At 37.3% G+C, this 17,291-nt stretch overlaps 1 protein-coding gene across 4 annotated transcripts in view; it reads left to right on the top strand.

Moving 5' to 3' along the window:
• Positions 1–17,291, top strand: part of LOC107591704 (tankyrase-1-like) — a 113,902-nt gene that overhangs the window by 51,178 nt on the left and 45,433 nt on the right. For all 4 annotated transcript variants that reach the window (XM_016280932.1, XM_016280931.1, XM_016280933.1 and 1 more), the window contains one exon: positions 362–437. In XM_016280932.1, the coding sequence (XP_016136418.1) occupies positions 362–437 (76 nt within the window). The remainder of the gene's footprint in view (positions 1–361; positions 438–17,291) is intronic.

Genomic DNA, 17,291 nt, shown 5'->3' with positions numbered 1-17,291 from the left:
CGGGCTGCTGGCGAGACATAAAGGAATCACTGGCAAGTGCTGATGAGCCAAACCTCTCCAGGCCACGGCTCAGTCCAGTTACAGTGAAAACTTTATATAGGGTATCTGCAAGTGCTACTCCTAGGCATGTGATAAATGTATATTGAAGTTACAGTGTCGGTTACTTTGTTCCTTGAAGCAAACCTCTGATAGATGCTGCTCATCTTATGTGCTCCTCCTCTTTTGACTATGGCTTTCATTCAGCCATCTCTCCTTTTACCCTTCACTCCTCATCTTTTCTATGAAATTCACTGTGTTAGCTTGTTCTTTTTTTTTTTTGCTGTTCCCTCTTGTTCTTTAAAAAACTGCTGCTTTGCTTCAGGAGCGGAAATGAAGAGAAGCTCATGGCCCTGCTCACGCCATTAAATGTCAACTGCCATGCCAGCGACGGTCGTAAGGTAAGCACATTCACTGCACCATAAACATTTGACCACTGTTGGTGAAAACTCCATAGAACTGTTAATTTTCTCCATCTGACAAACTTCCAAAATGGAGTCAAGGTAGATCCCATATTTAACTGAATTAATTTAATAAACATCTCTCGGCAGAGTTAATGACCCTAGTCTCAGTCAACTTCTGTCCAGGGTTATTATACTGTAATTTAAAATTCTTAATATAGTTGTATTTCGGTTTTAGTTTTTGTTAGTTTTCACTCATTGTTAGTTTTTCTTCTCCAGTGTTTTCTACTTTCAGTTCATTTTAGGCTTAGTTTATCTAGTCTAATGGCATTTTCATGTTTAATGTAAAGGGTTTATAGTATAGCATGTATCAAAAACTAATACCTAAAAATTACTTTGTTCTGTGGTCAGTTTTGCAATCTTGAAAATGTGTTTGAATTCAGTTTTTCCCAGTTGTATTAGTATATATATTTCAGTCAACAAGAAAATTTTATTTAGTTTTTGTTTCATTTTCATTTATGACACTAACACCACTTTTGTCCTGGAAATTATTGTTCCAACCAAAATATAAATTGATTCAAGTCAGCTATTGAGACATTGCCTTCATTTGCATATTTAATTAAATATGGTATCTACCAGGCTTCATTGTGAGAAATGCAGCATTGTTCACTTCACCTTGCATTCAATGAGCTTATTTGCAGTTGAAAATAAGTTTAATATATTTCATCATCATTGGGTTTAAAGCTGAAGCTAAGGAGCATCACTCTGAATTTTTATTTAATTGCTTTATATTTAATCAAGTACATCACTCAAGTAATTTATGTGGAACTGCCATTTAATTAGACTAGTTTTTGCTGTCGTTGTTGCACATGAAATTCAGGGCTCAACATTTCACTTATCAGAGAGTTTTAGGTTCAGAGAAATATTGCTTGTATTGGGTTCCAAGATTAAAGCAAACCCTCAAGTTTCTACTGCGATTTACTTGCAGCAAGAGTACTAGCCTACACTTCACTCTGTGTTTTCTGAATTGTAATGCGTTACACTACTTTTGAGTTACTTTAACCTAAATATCCACTGAAGTATTATAAAATGCCAAAATGTAGTTTATTGCTGCTCATTCTACATCCAGTGGAGGGTAATGTGGTAGGTATACATATCATAAAATTATCAAATCATATTTAGATACCGGTATAAAGGTCTACATTAATGTTACGTTGTAGTTTAGGTTAAACACAGATAAGCACAAACCGCATTATTACATTCATAAATAACACCGGTAAATAAAGCGAAATGTTATAATGTACAAACTAGGGATGTCAATTTTCGATCATTTCCATGATCGATCGTCGTTTAAATTAACAATCAATTAATCGATTAATCGTTAACCTTAATGCTGCAAAATGCGTCTATGCAGCCCGGCATGACAGGATGTGCAAAAGTTACTCCAAAAAAACCCTGCTTTCTCACCCGATTTAAAGGGGTTTTAGTCTGAATAAAATGCCTAGTAGCAGGATTGTAAAATCAATAGATGTGATTGTGATCATTTGATAAAATGAAGAGAGCTCGTTTGGGATAATTTTACTTTGTTGACTGTTTCCTGTCCCGACACGGAGACCGCTGAACGCGCCTCTTTAAATGGTTTCGTGGTGCTCGTTGTTGTATTGTAAAACACTATTGCAATGTTTTCAACTGATATTGTGGCATTTAAAATAAAATGATCCCAAACGTAACTGGCGCGTGTGGCTGTGCTGCGCAGTCAGTGAACTGCTTCCATCGGCGCTGCTGCAGCAAAACACACTGTTGCTCACATGAAACATTATTATGTGAGTATTATGACCAGCACTTAATTTGATCCTGCTGGATCCTCTTCCGGAAAATGTCAGATTTTAAATTGTTGCATTCCGGTAGGCCTATTTGTTTTTAAAAATCCGGCATGCTGGATAATGCATACAGTGCATTAGATCGTGACAGTGGATGCTTGCGTGCATACGAGACGGAGAGAGTGCGGGTTTGGCTAAATGCATTTGGAGGTTATTACTCATGTCTCATTCAGCACAAATCCAAATGTTTCCATATTCGCAATGTATTTGAATGTTAAACTATTATTTATAATGTAAACTAGGCTTGTACTTTACACCCATTCGCATATAGATGGAAAAGATCATCCTCTTCACATGAGCAAAAACGTCCTTGGCATAACAGCAGAGTGAACCGGTATATTACGGTCTATTTAAACTGACCAGTGTAACCTTTTTATATGTTTGGTTGACACTTGACAGTATTTTATTTTGACAAAAAAAAGACTGCGATGTAAGTTGGAATTGCTAGAATATGTGGGGTGTGTGCGCGAGAGGTGCCGGCGCGATCGAACAGCTGAAACATAAAAAAACTTGTTTATGGAGTTTTGTGTTGTTTCTATTTTAATGTACGTTTAAAGTTTAAATCACATTAAAAGCTTAATTTGTAATTATGAGTGAATGATGATGCATTTATATACCGTCACCGTCACTCACAGCCGCTCGCACGTGTTTTGCGCATGAGCCGCACGCAGCCCAAAATTAAACGACTTAATCGACCATCAATAGCTTTAATCGATTGCATCTCTTATCGACAATTAATCGATCATCAATTAATCGTTGACATCCCTAGTACAAACAATAAACACAATACATAGCCTATAGGCTATTTTGAACGGTTTCAGAAGAAAACAAGAATGAAAAATATAAGTTGCTAAACAAGCCAAAACGAATTAGGCTAATTCAATGCAAAACCGAAAGCAAATGGCGTTCTCGCGCAGCCTACCTCTCTCATTCGGCATTAATCCAATTAAATGTGTCCATCATAGGCGGAGCGTGTGTAAGGCTGGGGAAGGCTATAAGCCCTGGCCATGGGGACTTGGGGCAAAAATGGCACTAAATTGGACAAAAATGCCCCTGTACAAACAAATAAAATATATTACATCTGTTGCTAACAAAGTGAAAATGAATAGACTGTGTCGATTGTGGCATTAAATTAAGATCCGATCATATTGCACCGTATTTCATTTTAGGTGTTTTTAAAGTGTTGCGCTTTTAAACCATTCACACACAATTCTGTTGAGCTTAGGAATGCAATGTCCAATCAGAGGCGTTCAGTTGAGTCATCGCTGAAACTCATCAGTTTTGTTGAGTGCATGCGCGTTCTCTGACTGAATTCCGGACTCTTGCGAATTCTCTCATCATAAACAAACAACAAAGCGCAGATGTACGTACAATGGGCCTCATTCATGAAACACGAGCAGAATAAATGTTTGTGTAAATCATTCGTAAAGCTGTTCTGCCATAAATTTTCGGATTCATGAAAGTGTTCGTATTTTCAAAATGTTAGTTGGTACCAAAGAAATGTACACCTGCTCCCTGCCATGCGTAAATGGTGCGTAAAGCGTTCTATGTTCTTTTTGGCAAACTGATGACACCATTATGATGGCAGTGCATCAAAATTCATTGTAGAAGTTTGTTTGCGTCTGTTTTTTTTGAGGGGGGGTTGTAGCTGAGAGTTGATAAACTGTTTAGCTTTGGGTAAAACGCCGCGCTTGTCACTCACTTTTTACCCAGCCGTCCAATCAGTGGATAAGAGGCGGGACAAATACTACACCGACCAATCATCCTACTTGTACAACAACTTAACAACAATAGAGAAGTTAACATGGCTGGTTACTGCATTTTTATATTTAGTAATATTCTTCAAAATGTACTGTCGTGGATATTCCACATCATAGCAACCAAATCGACAGCTGGAAAAATGCTGCGCCACCAGCTGGTCGTTTTAAGAAGAGTGCCTGACATTTTTCAGCAGGCTAAAAACACTTTGGTGGACACACTTTATTTAATATTTGTTGTTAGGCATATGGCCTATTAGTCTTTTTTGCATTTATGCAATATACTGGAGCCAAACCTGAGAAAGTATACCAGAATATTCCACTGCGTTCCTGGACACGCAATTTGCGTAGCTGTAATTATAGGCAGGGATTACGGTAATTGTGAATGAGTGTGCACGAGCGCCCTATTTACGAATTATTGGAATTCATTAACATAGCCATGTTTAACTATCAAATCGGACGTTTACGAAGCGTTTGTGAATCCGGGGGAGAGTTTTCAGAAAGGTCCGTTTTACGTGCAAATTACTCAGAATTTACTCCTATTTATGAATGTTTCATGAATGAGGCCCATTGTAAGTAAGAGATTAATTTCACAGTGTATACCGCTTCAGTGTTTAACGGTATTTTTATTTTTTTGAGACCGCTTAAACTCGGGATAGATCAAAGTTAGTGATAATGTCACTTTCTATAGCCTATATAATTTATTCGCTGTTTGAATAGCCGTGGAAAAGAAAACGTTATAAATATCAATTTCTAATGTTTTTATTAAATTGTAATCCCGTTAAATACAAATTCAGTTCCATTAAACAGGTTTTATTAGTCTACATGACACCCTGGTTCTTGCCTAAAAAGACGGGTTTATGATGTGTAATACATTTGGCTGCTTTTAGCCATACCCTGGAGTTGGTTCACCCTCCACCTGGTGTCCATATTTGCAATGTATTTGAATACTAAACTATTATTTATTATGTAAACCAGGCTTACTTAACTCACTTAAAAAACATCCTCGACACGAGCAAATGTGTGTTTGGCCCGAGCTCAGGCTGAACGGCACGGATTGTACTACGCAGTATGCAATATTTAAATTAACCAGTGTATCTATATGTTTGCTTGACTGTATTTTATTCTGATAATGAACAGGCTACAACGTTTGCAATGCTGTATGTGTGTGCGCGTGAGGCGCCGGCGCGATCGAACCGCAGAAACAAACAACAACAAAAATACTCCGTCATTTTTGGTCATACAGATCATTCGAAACTGCAATGCGTTTACTTTTATTACTTTTATTTCTGTCATCTCGGTTTCCTTTCCGTGGACTTTAGTAGAGCGCCGCGCCACACAAATAGCCTATGAACCAAACTCAGCAGCATATCTCTGTCTTTTCCTTTCGTTTTGTTAATCTTTTAATTAGACTATTTAAGTCAAATATTTAGCATATTCATTCATTTTATACATAGACTATGATTTAATAAAAACAGTTTTTGTTATGTTTAGTTAAACTTAATTTTTGTTGCTTGTCTGCTTTTTTTCCTCTTCTACGACCCCGCAGCTCTCTCCGATAGCTTAGTGTTAGTTGCACCAGTCCAGGTTTTTCCAGGTTTTACTCGTGCTATTTCTCCATGTTGAGAGTTTGGTGTCGCACATATTGCACCTGACTGTGCATTCTTATCATTTTCTCCGATGAACTGAAAATAACAGGAGTGTGTCCATCTCCCAAAATGTAGAATCCTTCTCTGCAGTCATCTCAACCATCTAATTCCAGCAACAGGAAATAGACAAACTATTTTACCCACGGAATTTTTTTCTCTGGTGCTGTTTTGCGGTGTTGGTAAATTCAGCACTTAATTTTGAGTTAAAATATGTTGTTGTAGCTTGCATTACTGAGATTGTAACGAGTAATAATATTACCCAAATGTTATTAGTAATGCGTTATGTTACTGCGTTACAGCAAAAAGTAATATACTACTGTAATATTATTACGTTTGTAATGCGTTACTCCCAACATTGCTACTGAAAAGTGTTTAACAAAGATTGGTGCATTATTACATAATTATTCTCTTATTTAAGCTATTTGCTTTTCATTTTGAATGTGGCAGTAATCATTTTAGATTGCCAATGCAGCATATATAAGCACTCTGAAGGACGCTGTGATGATTTGCCAGTTGTTTTTTCTCAGTGCTGGTCGGGATTAACAAATCACTGTCACTTGTGATTACAAGCCAAGACATTTTATTAAATCATTTTAAAGAAATTGCAGGATGGATTAATTTTTGTATGTCAGGTACCAATCCTCTAATTTCATAGATACTTTTAATACTTTATAGCGTATAAATGTCTCCAGATTTGAATACAACTTAACATAGGATTTGTCTTTATTTTTTTTATGTATTATGCATCAGTGTAATGCTTAAAAAAATAACACAAACACAATCCTAAAATGTCTAACTGCAGTTACATACATGGTTGTATTAGAATGTGTTGCATTTACACATTTATCAGTGTGTATGAACAAATCTGATTTGAGATTTTACTTGTTTCTAGTTTCCTTGAATAGATTGCAATTGATGTCCAGACAGTGGACCAGCAGAGTGCCGTTCGACTCCTGAACATTTTAATGCAGTGCAGATCTGCATGCATAAAAATGTCTGCCATTTATTTTGCAACATTTATAAAACATTGTCCTTTTGATCAGAATGTTGGCCATTTCACATTGCGCTAAGCATTCTTGTTTTTTTTCTCTCTTTAAAACAGCCTAGATTGAAATTCATCCCTGAACTTGTTTAACAAGGTCTCTGTTCATCTTAAAACAGGTGAGTGGAGGTAAAGGCTCACTGAGGATGTACCTGAGATTGGCTTTTATCGAAGTCTGATGCTCGTCACCTTCGTCATTTCAGAGAGCGTTTCTGTGTGAGATGCCGTCATTAGTAAAGGGATTACAGTATTTAGATGTATCTGATCTGCACCCTCTCGAATTAATCTCAATGGATTCAACCCACTCAGAGAATAGATTGGCATTGGATTTCGGGTTTAATAGATTTTGGTTCATGATGCATAAGAATTTTACAATCACCACGATGATGCTTATTCCAACACAAAGAGCTGGCGTGTGCATTATGTCTGGTATAATCTTTAGCTCTTTTGGACTTAATGAAAAAATGCTCTTTCTAGGTCCATCTGCTTTAGTTGGCTGTTTTGCTCTCCCAGACTTTATGGGTGTATAAAGCTCAGTCTAAGCTAGTGTCAATAGCGGCTTCTGCCTGAATCGCGGAGATGCCACTCTGCTGCCTTTTGTTGCTTTCTTTGCCTCTGAATGCAACCCTTGGTGCACTCACTACTTCATCAGATATAGAGAGACACTGCAGGAAGAATAGAGCATGTCCGGTTGCAAAGCTCAAATCCTTTGTTTGTTTGATGTAAGCAGAGGATACCTTCTTCTGTAGATCCACTGAGAGATGTTTGTCTATTGTCTGTTTACCTGGTTTTATTCCTCCCTGCTATACAATGAAGAGAAATACCTTGGAAGTGTGTTATTTAGAGCTCTGTCCCTTTAATTTCATAGCCAATTTCATCCACCTGATACTCTAGTCTTAACCTTGAAAAGTGATTTGACTTACAGCGACAGCCAGCGCTGTTTAGAGACAGAGCCTTCCTCCACAAAACACCCCTGTCCTATAACGCTGAGCAGATTTCAGCTGGACCCCCGTCAAACCCCCATATGGTTGAATTATGTATTCTGCGCTCAAACAGAGAAGCACTTCCTTGGTCTTCTGTCCACACATCTCTGTGCCAAACAGTGTGTTGTGGTTATACTCGATGTTCTGTAATAACTGGGGGTGTATCGGTTCAGATTTTTCACGGTTTGGTTTGTATTATGTTTTAGATCAGTAAATACTTCAGATGTTGTGGTTAAGGGTACCAGTTAGGTTCATTTGAAGCTGCGCACTATAACTTCATATTTTAGAACACCCAATACTAAAATTATTCTCCACATTTATTTTTCACAAAGCCCCTTTTATTATACCTTTACATGCATTAAGCCATATGTTGATTATAGTAAAAATAACATCTCCCCTCCTCTCTCTCTCTCTCTCTCTCTCTAAAAAAAAAAAAATCAATAGTAAATGCATATTTTTCTGATGGAAATTATTTTAGCATTTTATTTATATGTACCAAGTAACAAAATATTAAGTGTTAAAATATGTGTCTGTCTATCTATCTATCTATCTATCTATCTATCTATCTATCTATCTATCTATCTATCTATCTATCTATCTATCTATCGATCATACATATATTAATATATATATATATATATATATATATATATATATATATGGTGTTACACTTTATTTTATTTTTATTTATTTTTTAACCATGTTACCTCACTAACATAATATTAGGCATCTTTCACTGATATTTATTGCTTTTTGTTGCAGTTACCCAACTTAAATGTTTACAATGAACAAAAGATTTAATGAACTTTGTTCACCTCGTGAAAGTGTGGGATGTTTGTGTTGATAACACTGTCCTCAATGCTGCGTTTTCATTTTACAGTCGCTTCATGCTGCACAATCAGTCAAGCAGGTTGGATTATTTATTTTTATTTATTTTTTTGCTTTTATTGAGAATAGACACATGACCCTTGTGTTGTCTGTAAGTGAAAACACCATATGCTGGTGAGGGAGGTCCACCAGGTCCGCTGCAGCATATTGTCCATACTTACACTACAGGTGCTTCACCACAGTTGTCTTGCATAGTGCTGTGATATTCAGACTGGAGCATGATAATGCTCACTGAGCCTTAAGTAGCCAAGATATCTCCATTCAAAATGATATCTTCCGCTCCACTCTACTACCAGATACGAGCAACTTCTGCATGGATGGCAATGGCTTGACGCACTTTCACCCGCTCTCCATTACAAGTGAACCACTTTTAATTTCGTAATTATATGTTTGCCTCAGTGGCCAGTCTGGCCATCACGCTCTGAGCCCTGGATGCTGTAACAGATGGCCTTGGGCCCTCAATTTATTGCTTGCTGTTTTCCACACACTTCACCTCTCTGGGGATTTTAGATTATACAGGACACATCATTCATAAAATTATATTGATTTTAGTTGTTGTGTTTTTCCCTTCCTGTGTTCCCTTGCAGAAACCAAGCACATGAAACTATTGTGTAGAATAAGGTTGTCACGACAGCAGTATTTCAGTAGTCGATACGAATACAAGTGATTTTCTCAAGGTACTAATTTCAAGGCTACAGCAATGTTCAGTAGCAATTATGAAACTGCACTGCTTTTACATAATTGCTTAAACTGCAATTATGAAAAAACACTACTTTTAATTATTAAAGTTAAATATTAATAACATAGTAAATGAACAGCTTTCAAATATTTCTTAAGTAAACATTGCTTCAAGTAAATACAGCTCTGATAAATGTTATTTTACAATTCACTTTTTATTGTCATATCTCTTTACATTTTTGCTTCATTTGAATCTATTTTTATATTTCACTTAATTCTAATCAAATTGTTTCTCTTGTCTATGTACATTTGAACCATTCTAATCAATTTGTTTAAACAATTCTACACAATTTAAATAATTTTTTGTCCTATCTATTTACATTTTTGAGAATTTATAAAATTGTAAAACGCATATCAATACTAGATTTTGATATCCGTAGTATAAAGTACAACTTGCTTTTTAGCAGGCAAGTCTGAAACAGAATGGTAATGTGCTGTGTTTGGTTATCCTTCCACATCTATTAAGTATAACAGCATGAACCTAGAGGCTTCTGCCATTTCCAACATCTGTCCTAATGAGAGGTAGTGATGAGGGAGCATGCAAGCCTCGCCACTGGTTCAATCTCATCTCAGCTTTTGCCACACAGACCGACATCTCTCTCGGCACCCTGCAAATTACCTCGCATTCATCTTTCCCATGTATTACTGTTGTTAGTGTTTTGATGCTGACCAATTTTAGTAGCTTCAAAGTTGTACCAACAGTGATATATTGAAAGCTTGTCTCTGGTCTCCTGCTGGGAAATTAGGGCTTCCTGTATTCTTATTTCAAAGGCCGTCTCATCATGCGCTGTGATTTCTTTTGCGGTGCTAAATATATGCAGCACTGTGTGCTCACCACGCTACACTGAATCAAGATCACGGCAAAATCAATGATTTTTGCAAATGTTAAAGCCTGTCCTCATGTCAGTCAGCTTCAGTCGCAGTCTAATGTCAGTCCATATCATCCTATTAGGAATAATTTAAGAGCTGTGATCCTCATTTGTTTAATGCTGTATTGTCTATACTCTGTAACATTTTTCCATATAATTGCCGGGTTTTTTTTTTTTGGCTGGTTTGTTGAGTGTAATACAAACCACATGAAATAAGGCTTACTTTTAAAGTTGTAATCTTTATTTTTTTCTGGGTATTTTTACTACTCTGCTCTGCTTACTGTGTGCAGATTTCTTCAGAGTATTCTATTTTCAGTTTTTGCACAACGGCTTCTTGTTGCGTAGGAGGTAAAGGTCTTGACAGTTCTGTTCTTCAGTTTACTGCAGATTAAATGGGTCTCTCAAGACAGCAGTAGTCCGTCCACTCTCAAGTATCTCTTATGAGGTGTTGCTCATTTATTGTTGTAAATTATTTAAATTAGAGCTTTCAGCAGATTAAAATAATTCATTTTAATTAATGTCCAAACCACATGAAATAAGGCTTACTTTTAAAGTTGTAATCTTTATTTTTTTCTGGGTATTTTTACTACTCTGCTCTGCTTACTGTGTGCAGATTTCTTCAGAGTATTCTATTTTCAGTTTTTGCACAACGGCTTCTTGTTGCGTAGGAGGTAAAGGTCTTGACAGTTCTGTTCAGTTTACTGCAGATTAAATGGGTCTCTCAAGACAGCAGTAGTCCGTCCACTCTCAAGTATCTCTTATGAGGTGTTGCTCATTTATTGTTGTCAATTATTTAAATTAGAGCTTTCAGCAGATTAAAATAATTCATTTTAATTAATGTAATGAATTTTTATTGGTGGTGTTGGTGTGTCAGTGGCTTGCTTTCTTGTTAATTTTATTAAAGAAAATGAATGACTTTTGAAGTATTTTATTAATATCAGAAGTTAACGTGCTGGCATGCCGAATTTAAAGGGACAGTTCACTCAAAATTAAAATTGTCATCATCTGCTATCGTGTGTAATGCAATAACGATGAGTAAAATGCAAAAATTTGTATGTATATATGGATGGAGACATTTTGTGGCATGTCCATGCAGTTTTTTCATATAATGAAAATAAAAGGTACATTTATAAACCGTATGTTTGAAATGACAATGGTGAGAAAATTGACACTTTATTTTGGGGTGAAATATATTTTTTTGTTTGGCATATGGCAGCTCTCTGGCAAAGTTATGTGCACTACAACAAATAAAATTCATATTGGTATTTTCTTTTGCTATTTGTAATGCTCCCTCAGAACTGTACATCATGTAACACAGCATTTTCTCTTCTGTCATATTTTCTGGCTGGCCGTGTTGTCTCAGCATTTCATGGCAGCTGTGACCCTGGAGGAGCTCCTGCTCAGCGAAGCATTAACGTGTTAAATGTACCCTCCTGAACTGCTTTGTATTCAGGTTGGGCCTCTGCCTGCCTCTCTCTTTCCTGCATGTGAGGCACCAGGCACGTTGTTGGCGCTCTCATATTGCAATTTGCTACAACCTGTGAGGATTCAATGCCCTGCAGAGCCGTGGCGATTCAAAGGATGAAAAGTGGCTGTCCTGCGAATAAAAATCTTGAGTATGGAAACAGTGGCCACTGTTCTTACTATAGACACTTATAGAGACCAGTTTTGTGCTATCTATCAATCATTTATCTATCTATTGTTCTATCGTTTTTTCATTTTATCTATCAATCAATAAAAATGTTCTATTGTTGTTCATTCTATCATGTTTTTCTTTCTATATTTTTCTTTTTTCTTTCTATACTTATCTTTTTTTGTTTCTTTTTTTTTCAAAGCTTTGAAAAATTCAAAGATTGTCCAGAAAAACTCTGATTCTAGTTAAAAATTAGTCATTTGAAAACTTTCTTGCATTCAGATCGAATTGCAGTTCTACATCTTATTTGCTACAGCAATTCACATTCATTAACTGAATTGGAATTCAAAAGGCATTCTCAATTCATTTCTAAATGTTGCAAAACGATTTTGTTTGTTACTTTGCATCATACAAAACAGTCTGATGCACAGTTTTTCGCGAATGAGTCTTGCATGCTGAAGAAAAACTCCCTGAGATTGCGGACAGCAGGTGCAGGAGTCAGTAGCTGACGGATAACTAGATGTGCGATTAAACACTTGGCCTATTGAAACCTGGAGACAGTGTGAGCCCTGCTGATTTGTCCATCCCAATCGGAGACTCTCATCGTTAGTCCTGAACCTCTCAGAACAACTCCCCATCAAGATCAGACACCACGCTTTGACCAGGGGCACTGATGAAGAGGTCCGATCCCCATGGAGCAGCTGCTCTCCACAACCAAAGGCATCATTTGCATCCATTAGAAGTCACACCAGTAACAGGGACAGTGTGGGCTTTCTCCTGAGGGGGCTGGTGGTGGGACAGGCATGGAAGCACACCTCATCCCCCTTTAGGGACACATATAATCTCCTTATCACCTCCAGAAGTTTGCGATGCTATCTACCATCCAGGGTGACTTGAGGGTGCAGAGATGGCTGGTGCCTTGTGGCTCCTTTAAAGGGCTCATTTACTGGGCTGTGAAGAGGGTTAAGTCACTTAGGGCGACAGTAGTTTGGCCCGGGGAGACAGAGAGGGAGTGTCAATGTGTGAAAGAAAGGAGTGCTTCGCCATAGTTGTAGCTGTCTGAACGATGGAAAAAGCGGAGTCATTAGTCTCCTGTCTGGAGAAGAGGTTGTCAGTGAAGACAGAGACACTGCTCATCATGATACGTTTAAGGCTGCACTAAAAGCTGAGCTCCATCTTTGCTGAAAAAGCCCTCTTTGCGGTGGCACTTTTTCATGGCAAGGGCACTATGAGTGGACAGGCTCTTCATCAAAATGTGAGAACATTCACGCACAGTTAGCAGAATGACTGCTCAAATAAAATTGAAAAATCACAACCCTGTGGGACATTTTGAAGTGAATTTTTGCTCTAATTTGTTCAAATGTAGATTCTAGGAGGTAGCACTTTTGCTGAATTTCCCACATACTATTAGTTCATAGTCGATGTTAAACGTGGCTTTCACACTTGATACATTTTCTCAAGACAATCTGAATCTGATTGTCCCTCTTGCTGGTCTGCTTTCACACGTTGTTGTTTATCAGTATGTTTTCGTAATCAACGTGAGTACCTCTAAAAGCTGTGTATTTGTAGCTGTGATTTGCATGTAGCATTTGATTTCTTATGGATTCCGTGTTTTATGATTCAGTACAGATTTATCATAAAAATGGTGTCTAGGGAAATTAATTAATAAAACTGGTCCCACTTTATATTAACTGGCCCTAATACCGGTGTACGTACTTAGTAACTAGATGTGTACATAGTATGTAACCACAGTGTAAGTACACATTGGTACATAGTATCTACAGCTGTAATGTTTGTGTAACTACACATATGTAACAACCCACTGAATGGTATGTGTAAGTACAAATGTGTAACAGGACATTGGTAACAACACTTTTTGGTAATGAAAGTACAAATGTGTAACAGGACTTTTTGGTAAAGAATGCGTTACACTTTATATTAAGTGGACAGTTCCTGAAGAGTTACCATGTAAGTACACTGGTATTACAGTGGTGCACCAACTCCACCAACTTGAGATCCAACTCCTCCCACTTTACATATCCCTAAACCTACCCATCTCCACCCCCTGGATCAAATTGTTCCAATTACTCTTATACATATTGTTGTTACAAAATGTAGTTATATATGTCCTGTTACACATTTGTACTTACGCAAACCGTTCAGTGGGTTGTTACAGAAATATTACAGCTCTAGATACTATGTACCAATGTGTACTTACACTGTGGTTACATACTATGTACACATGTAGTTACTATGTAAGTACACGTGTATTAGGGACATTTAATATAAAGTGGGACCATAAAACTTTAACAGTTTAATCAATATTTTAAAATGTAATCAAATGAAACTCAATTTACAACAAAACATTGCATTTTTTTATTTTTTATTTTATCAGACATGATGCTGCACAACAGAACTGTATAAATTGATAATAATAAAAAATAACTTGGTTGTATTATGTTCCTTAAAAATAATAATAATATTATTATTACTTTGAGAATTGCATTGTAGTATACAGTAGTAATATATTCAGTCATAATTTCACGTTAAACTGGACTTTTATTTTGACGGTCTTTCAGTTAGTTTCAGCGTGTATTTGGCGGTATTTTTTCTCAAATGAAACTTCATAAAGCTGGTGAAGTGACTCTCAGAGCAGCTCTGAAGATGAAGTGCATGTGTTCATGTCCTCATATTGAGACGCAGATGCTGAAAACACCGCGAGTCACATATGTTTGAGTTTGTGTATCAGATGAAACTAAACTACTCCACGCATTCAGAGACGCACAGAACATGCAGACTTATTAGTGACATGCAATGACTGGTTGCTGTAACATTTATTTCTGTTGTGTGCTAGGATGTTAGATTAATCCATTTTGAGTCAAAATTTCCACAGCTTATCATCATTATTAACATAAATTTTATCATAATCTCAATATGATATAATGGCACGGCGCTAATTTAGGCTATTTATAGAACGTGCTTGGCGGGCGACTCAGAGACTCCATGCGGGCTACCAGGTGCCCACGGGCACCACGTTGGTGACCACTGATATATAACATACCATATTAACCAAATTTGGGTTGATTTAAAGGAATACTTCACCCAAAAAGGAAAATCACATCATCATTGGAAACACAGAATTTAAGTAGTTTTTGTCCGTACAAAGTCAACGGGGTCCAAAACTCACACACACAAACTAAATCACTAAGACATTATTTGGAATATCCTCTTTTATATTCCCCAGAAGAAAGTCAAACATATTTGGAATGACATTACTTAAATTTTTGGGTGACCTATCCCTTTAAGCAAAACTATCAGGTGACAAAGCTACATGGACTCTGATAGTAGGCAGGATATTTGGTGGAGTTCATGTTCTCACACTTTATACAGTACATTTGCTTGAATCACTAGTTAGCTGTTCATGCCTTGCTTTGTGTTCATAAAAAACACAAATCGAAGTGGCTCAAAATCCAGACTCTCTAGCTGAGCTTTATGGCCAGTTGTGTTCGGTTCCACACCTCGGTTCCACACCTCTTGTATATATGTGATGTGAGTTGGAAAAATGGTCTTGATTAGCTTCATCACCTGCTTGCATTCTTTAACTTGCTTGTGGTCTCCTCTGACCTCTGAGAATTCAGCGTAAAAAATCAAAACAGAGATGAATGACTTGCCCTCACTCTTTTTCTTGAAGTGGAAAAGAATTTATCAGTGCCGTGCTAGCTTTAGACAATGTCTCTGAACGCCATAAAAGCCATGTGTGTGTGTGAGAGAGAATAGGAAGCGTACTCCAGAGTGTGAGATTTTCCACGGTCCGGGTTTGAAAATGATGGAGCTCTCTGAAGTGCAGGACGAACTATCAGGTGACAAAGCTACATGGACTCTGATAGTAGGCAGGATATTTGGTGGAGTTCATGTTCTCACACTTTATACAGTACATTTGCTTGAATCACTAGTTAGCTGTTCATGCCTTGCTTTGTGTTCATAAAAAACACAAATCGAAGTGGCTCAAAATCCAGACTCTCTAGCTGAGCTTTATGGCCAGTTGTGTTCGGTTCCACACCTCGGTTCCACACCTCTTGTATATATGTGATGTGAGTTGGAAAAATGGTCTTGATTAGCTTCATCACCTGCTTGCATTCTTTAACTTGCTTGTGGTCTCCTCTGACCTGAATTCAGCGTAAAAAATCAAAACAGAGATGAATGACTTGCCCTCACTCTTTTTCTTGAAGTGGAAAAGAATTTATCAGTGCCGTGCTAGCTTTAGACAATGTCTCTGAACGCCATAAAAGCCATGTGTGTGTGTGTGTGAGAGAGAATAGGAAGCGTACTCCAGAGTGTGAGATTTTCCACGGTCCGGGTTTGAAAATGATGGAGCTCTCTGAAGTGCAGGACGTTATTAACACAGCACACTGGAGCACGTTATCAAGATGCCTTCTACAGGGGCTCAGGGAAAAACAATCACTTACCGTTCGCCTACCGCAGATCCCATCAATCATGTCACAGTTGTTCCATGGTGAACAATTGACTTTTTCATTTTCTTTCCACGTTTACTCTTTTTCGCTGCTGCTTTTTCTCAAATTAGTTTTGAGCTGGGCTCTATTGTATGTTGAATATACACTAGTCGGTTCCATTTAACCCGTCTGAACTTTTAACCATGAGACTAAACTTGTGCAGTAAGCTTGTTTCCTTCCTTAGATGTGCTGTTATTTTGTATTTATCTGATTTTCTTTCCCCAAGTGACCCATACAATTCCACACCATTTTCTTTTAGAGTAACTGGGAATAAATGGATAGTTCACAAGAAAAAATAAATAAATAAAATTTACTCACCCTCATGTTGTTTCAAACCTTTTTTCTTTGCAAGGAATTTTTTTTTCTTTCTGGAAAGTCATTGGAAACCAGTGTTATTTTGGACACCACTAACTTAGTGTAAGTTCTTCAAAATATTTTCTTTTATGTTCCACAAAAGAAAGCAAGTCATAAAGGTTTGGAATGACATTGATAAATGATGACAGGATTTTCCTTTTTTCGTTGTCATTAACAAGCTTAACAAGCCATATTTTATAACCGGATGTCTTGTAGCTTTTGATGTCTTTTAGCTAAACAGCACAATAAGTAGCTTTAGGAAGGTATGATGAAGACATTCTCATCCATGTCACACATTGGAAGTCATTGTTCGTCTTATCATTACTCTGGGTGGGATTATGAAACAAAGCTGTTTATATGGTGTGATAACAGTTGCCTTAACATTATTGCATGCTTTAGCTTAAAGATTATGTGTACTGGAGGAGAATGCTGTGCGAAGGAATTAGCACAGACAGATTTGCTTTGCACCAAGTCTCTGCGCTCTGGATCCAGGGTTCCTCAAGACAGCTCTCTAGCTCTGTGGTTGTTTGGATGTTTTTACAAAAGCACA

This window comes from Sinocyclocheilus grahami, unplaced genomic scaffold (genome assembly GCF_001515645.1).
Source record: "Sinocyclocheilus grahami isolate Dianchi unplaced genomic scaffold, SAMN03320097.WGS_v1.1 scaffold145.1, whole genome shotgun sequence".
Classification (NCBI taxonomy): Eukaryota; Metazoa; Chordata; class Actinopteri; order Cypriniformes; family Cyprinidae; genus Sinocyclocheilus; species Sinocyclocheilus grahami.
Note: the sequence above shows the minus strand (reverse complement) of the source record. Positions and strands in the feature narration are given on the sequence as shown.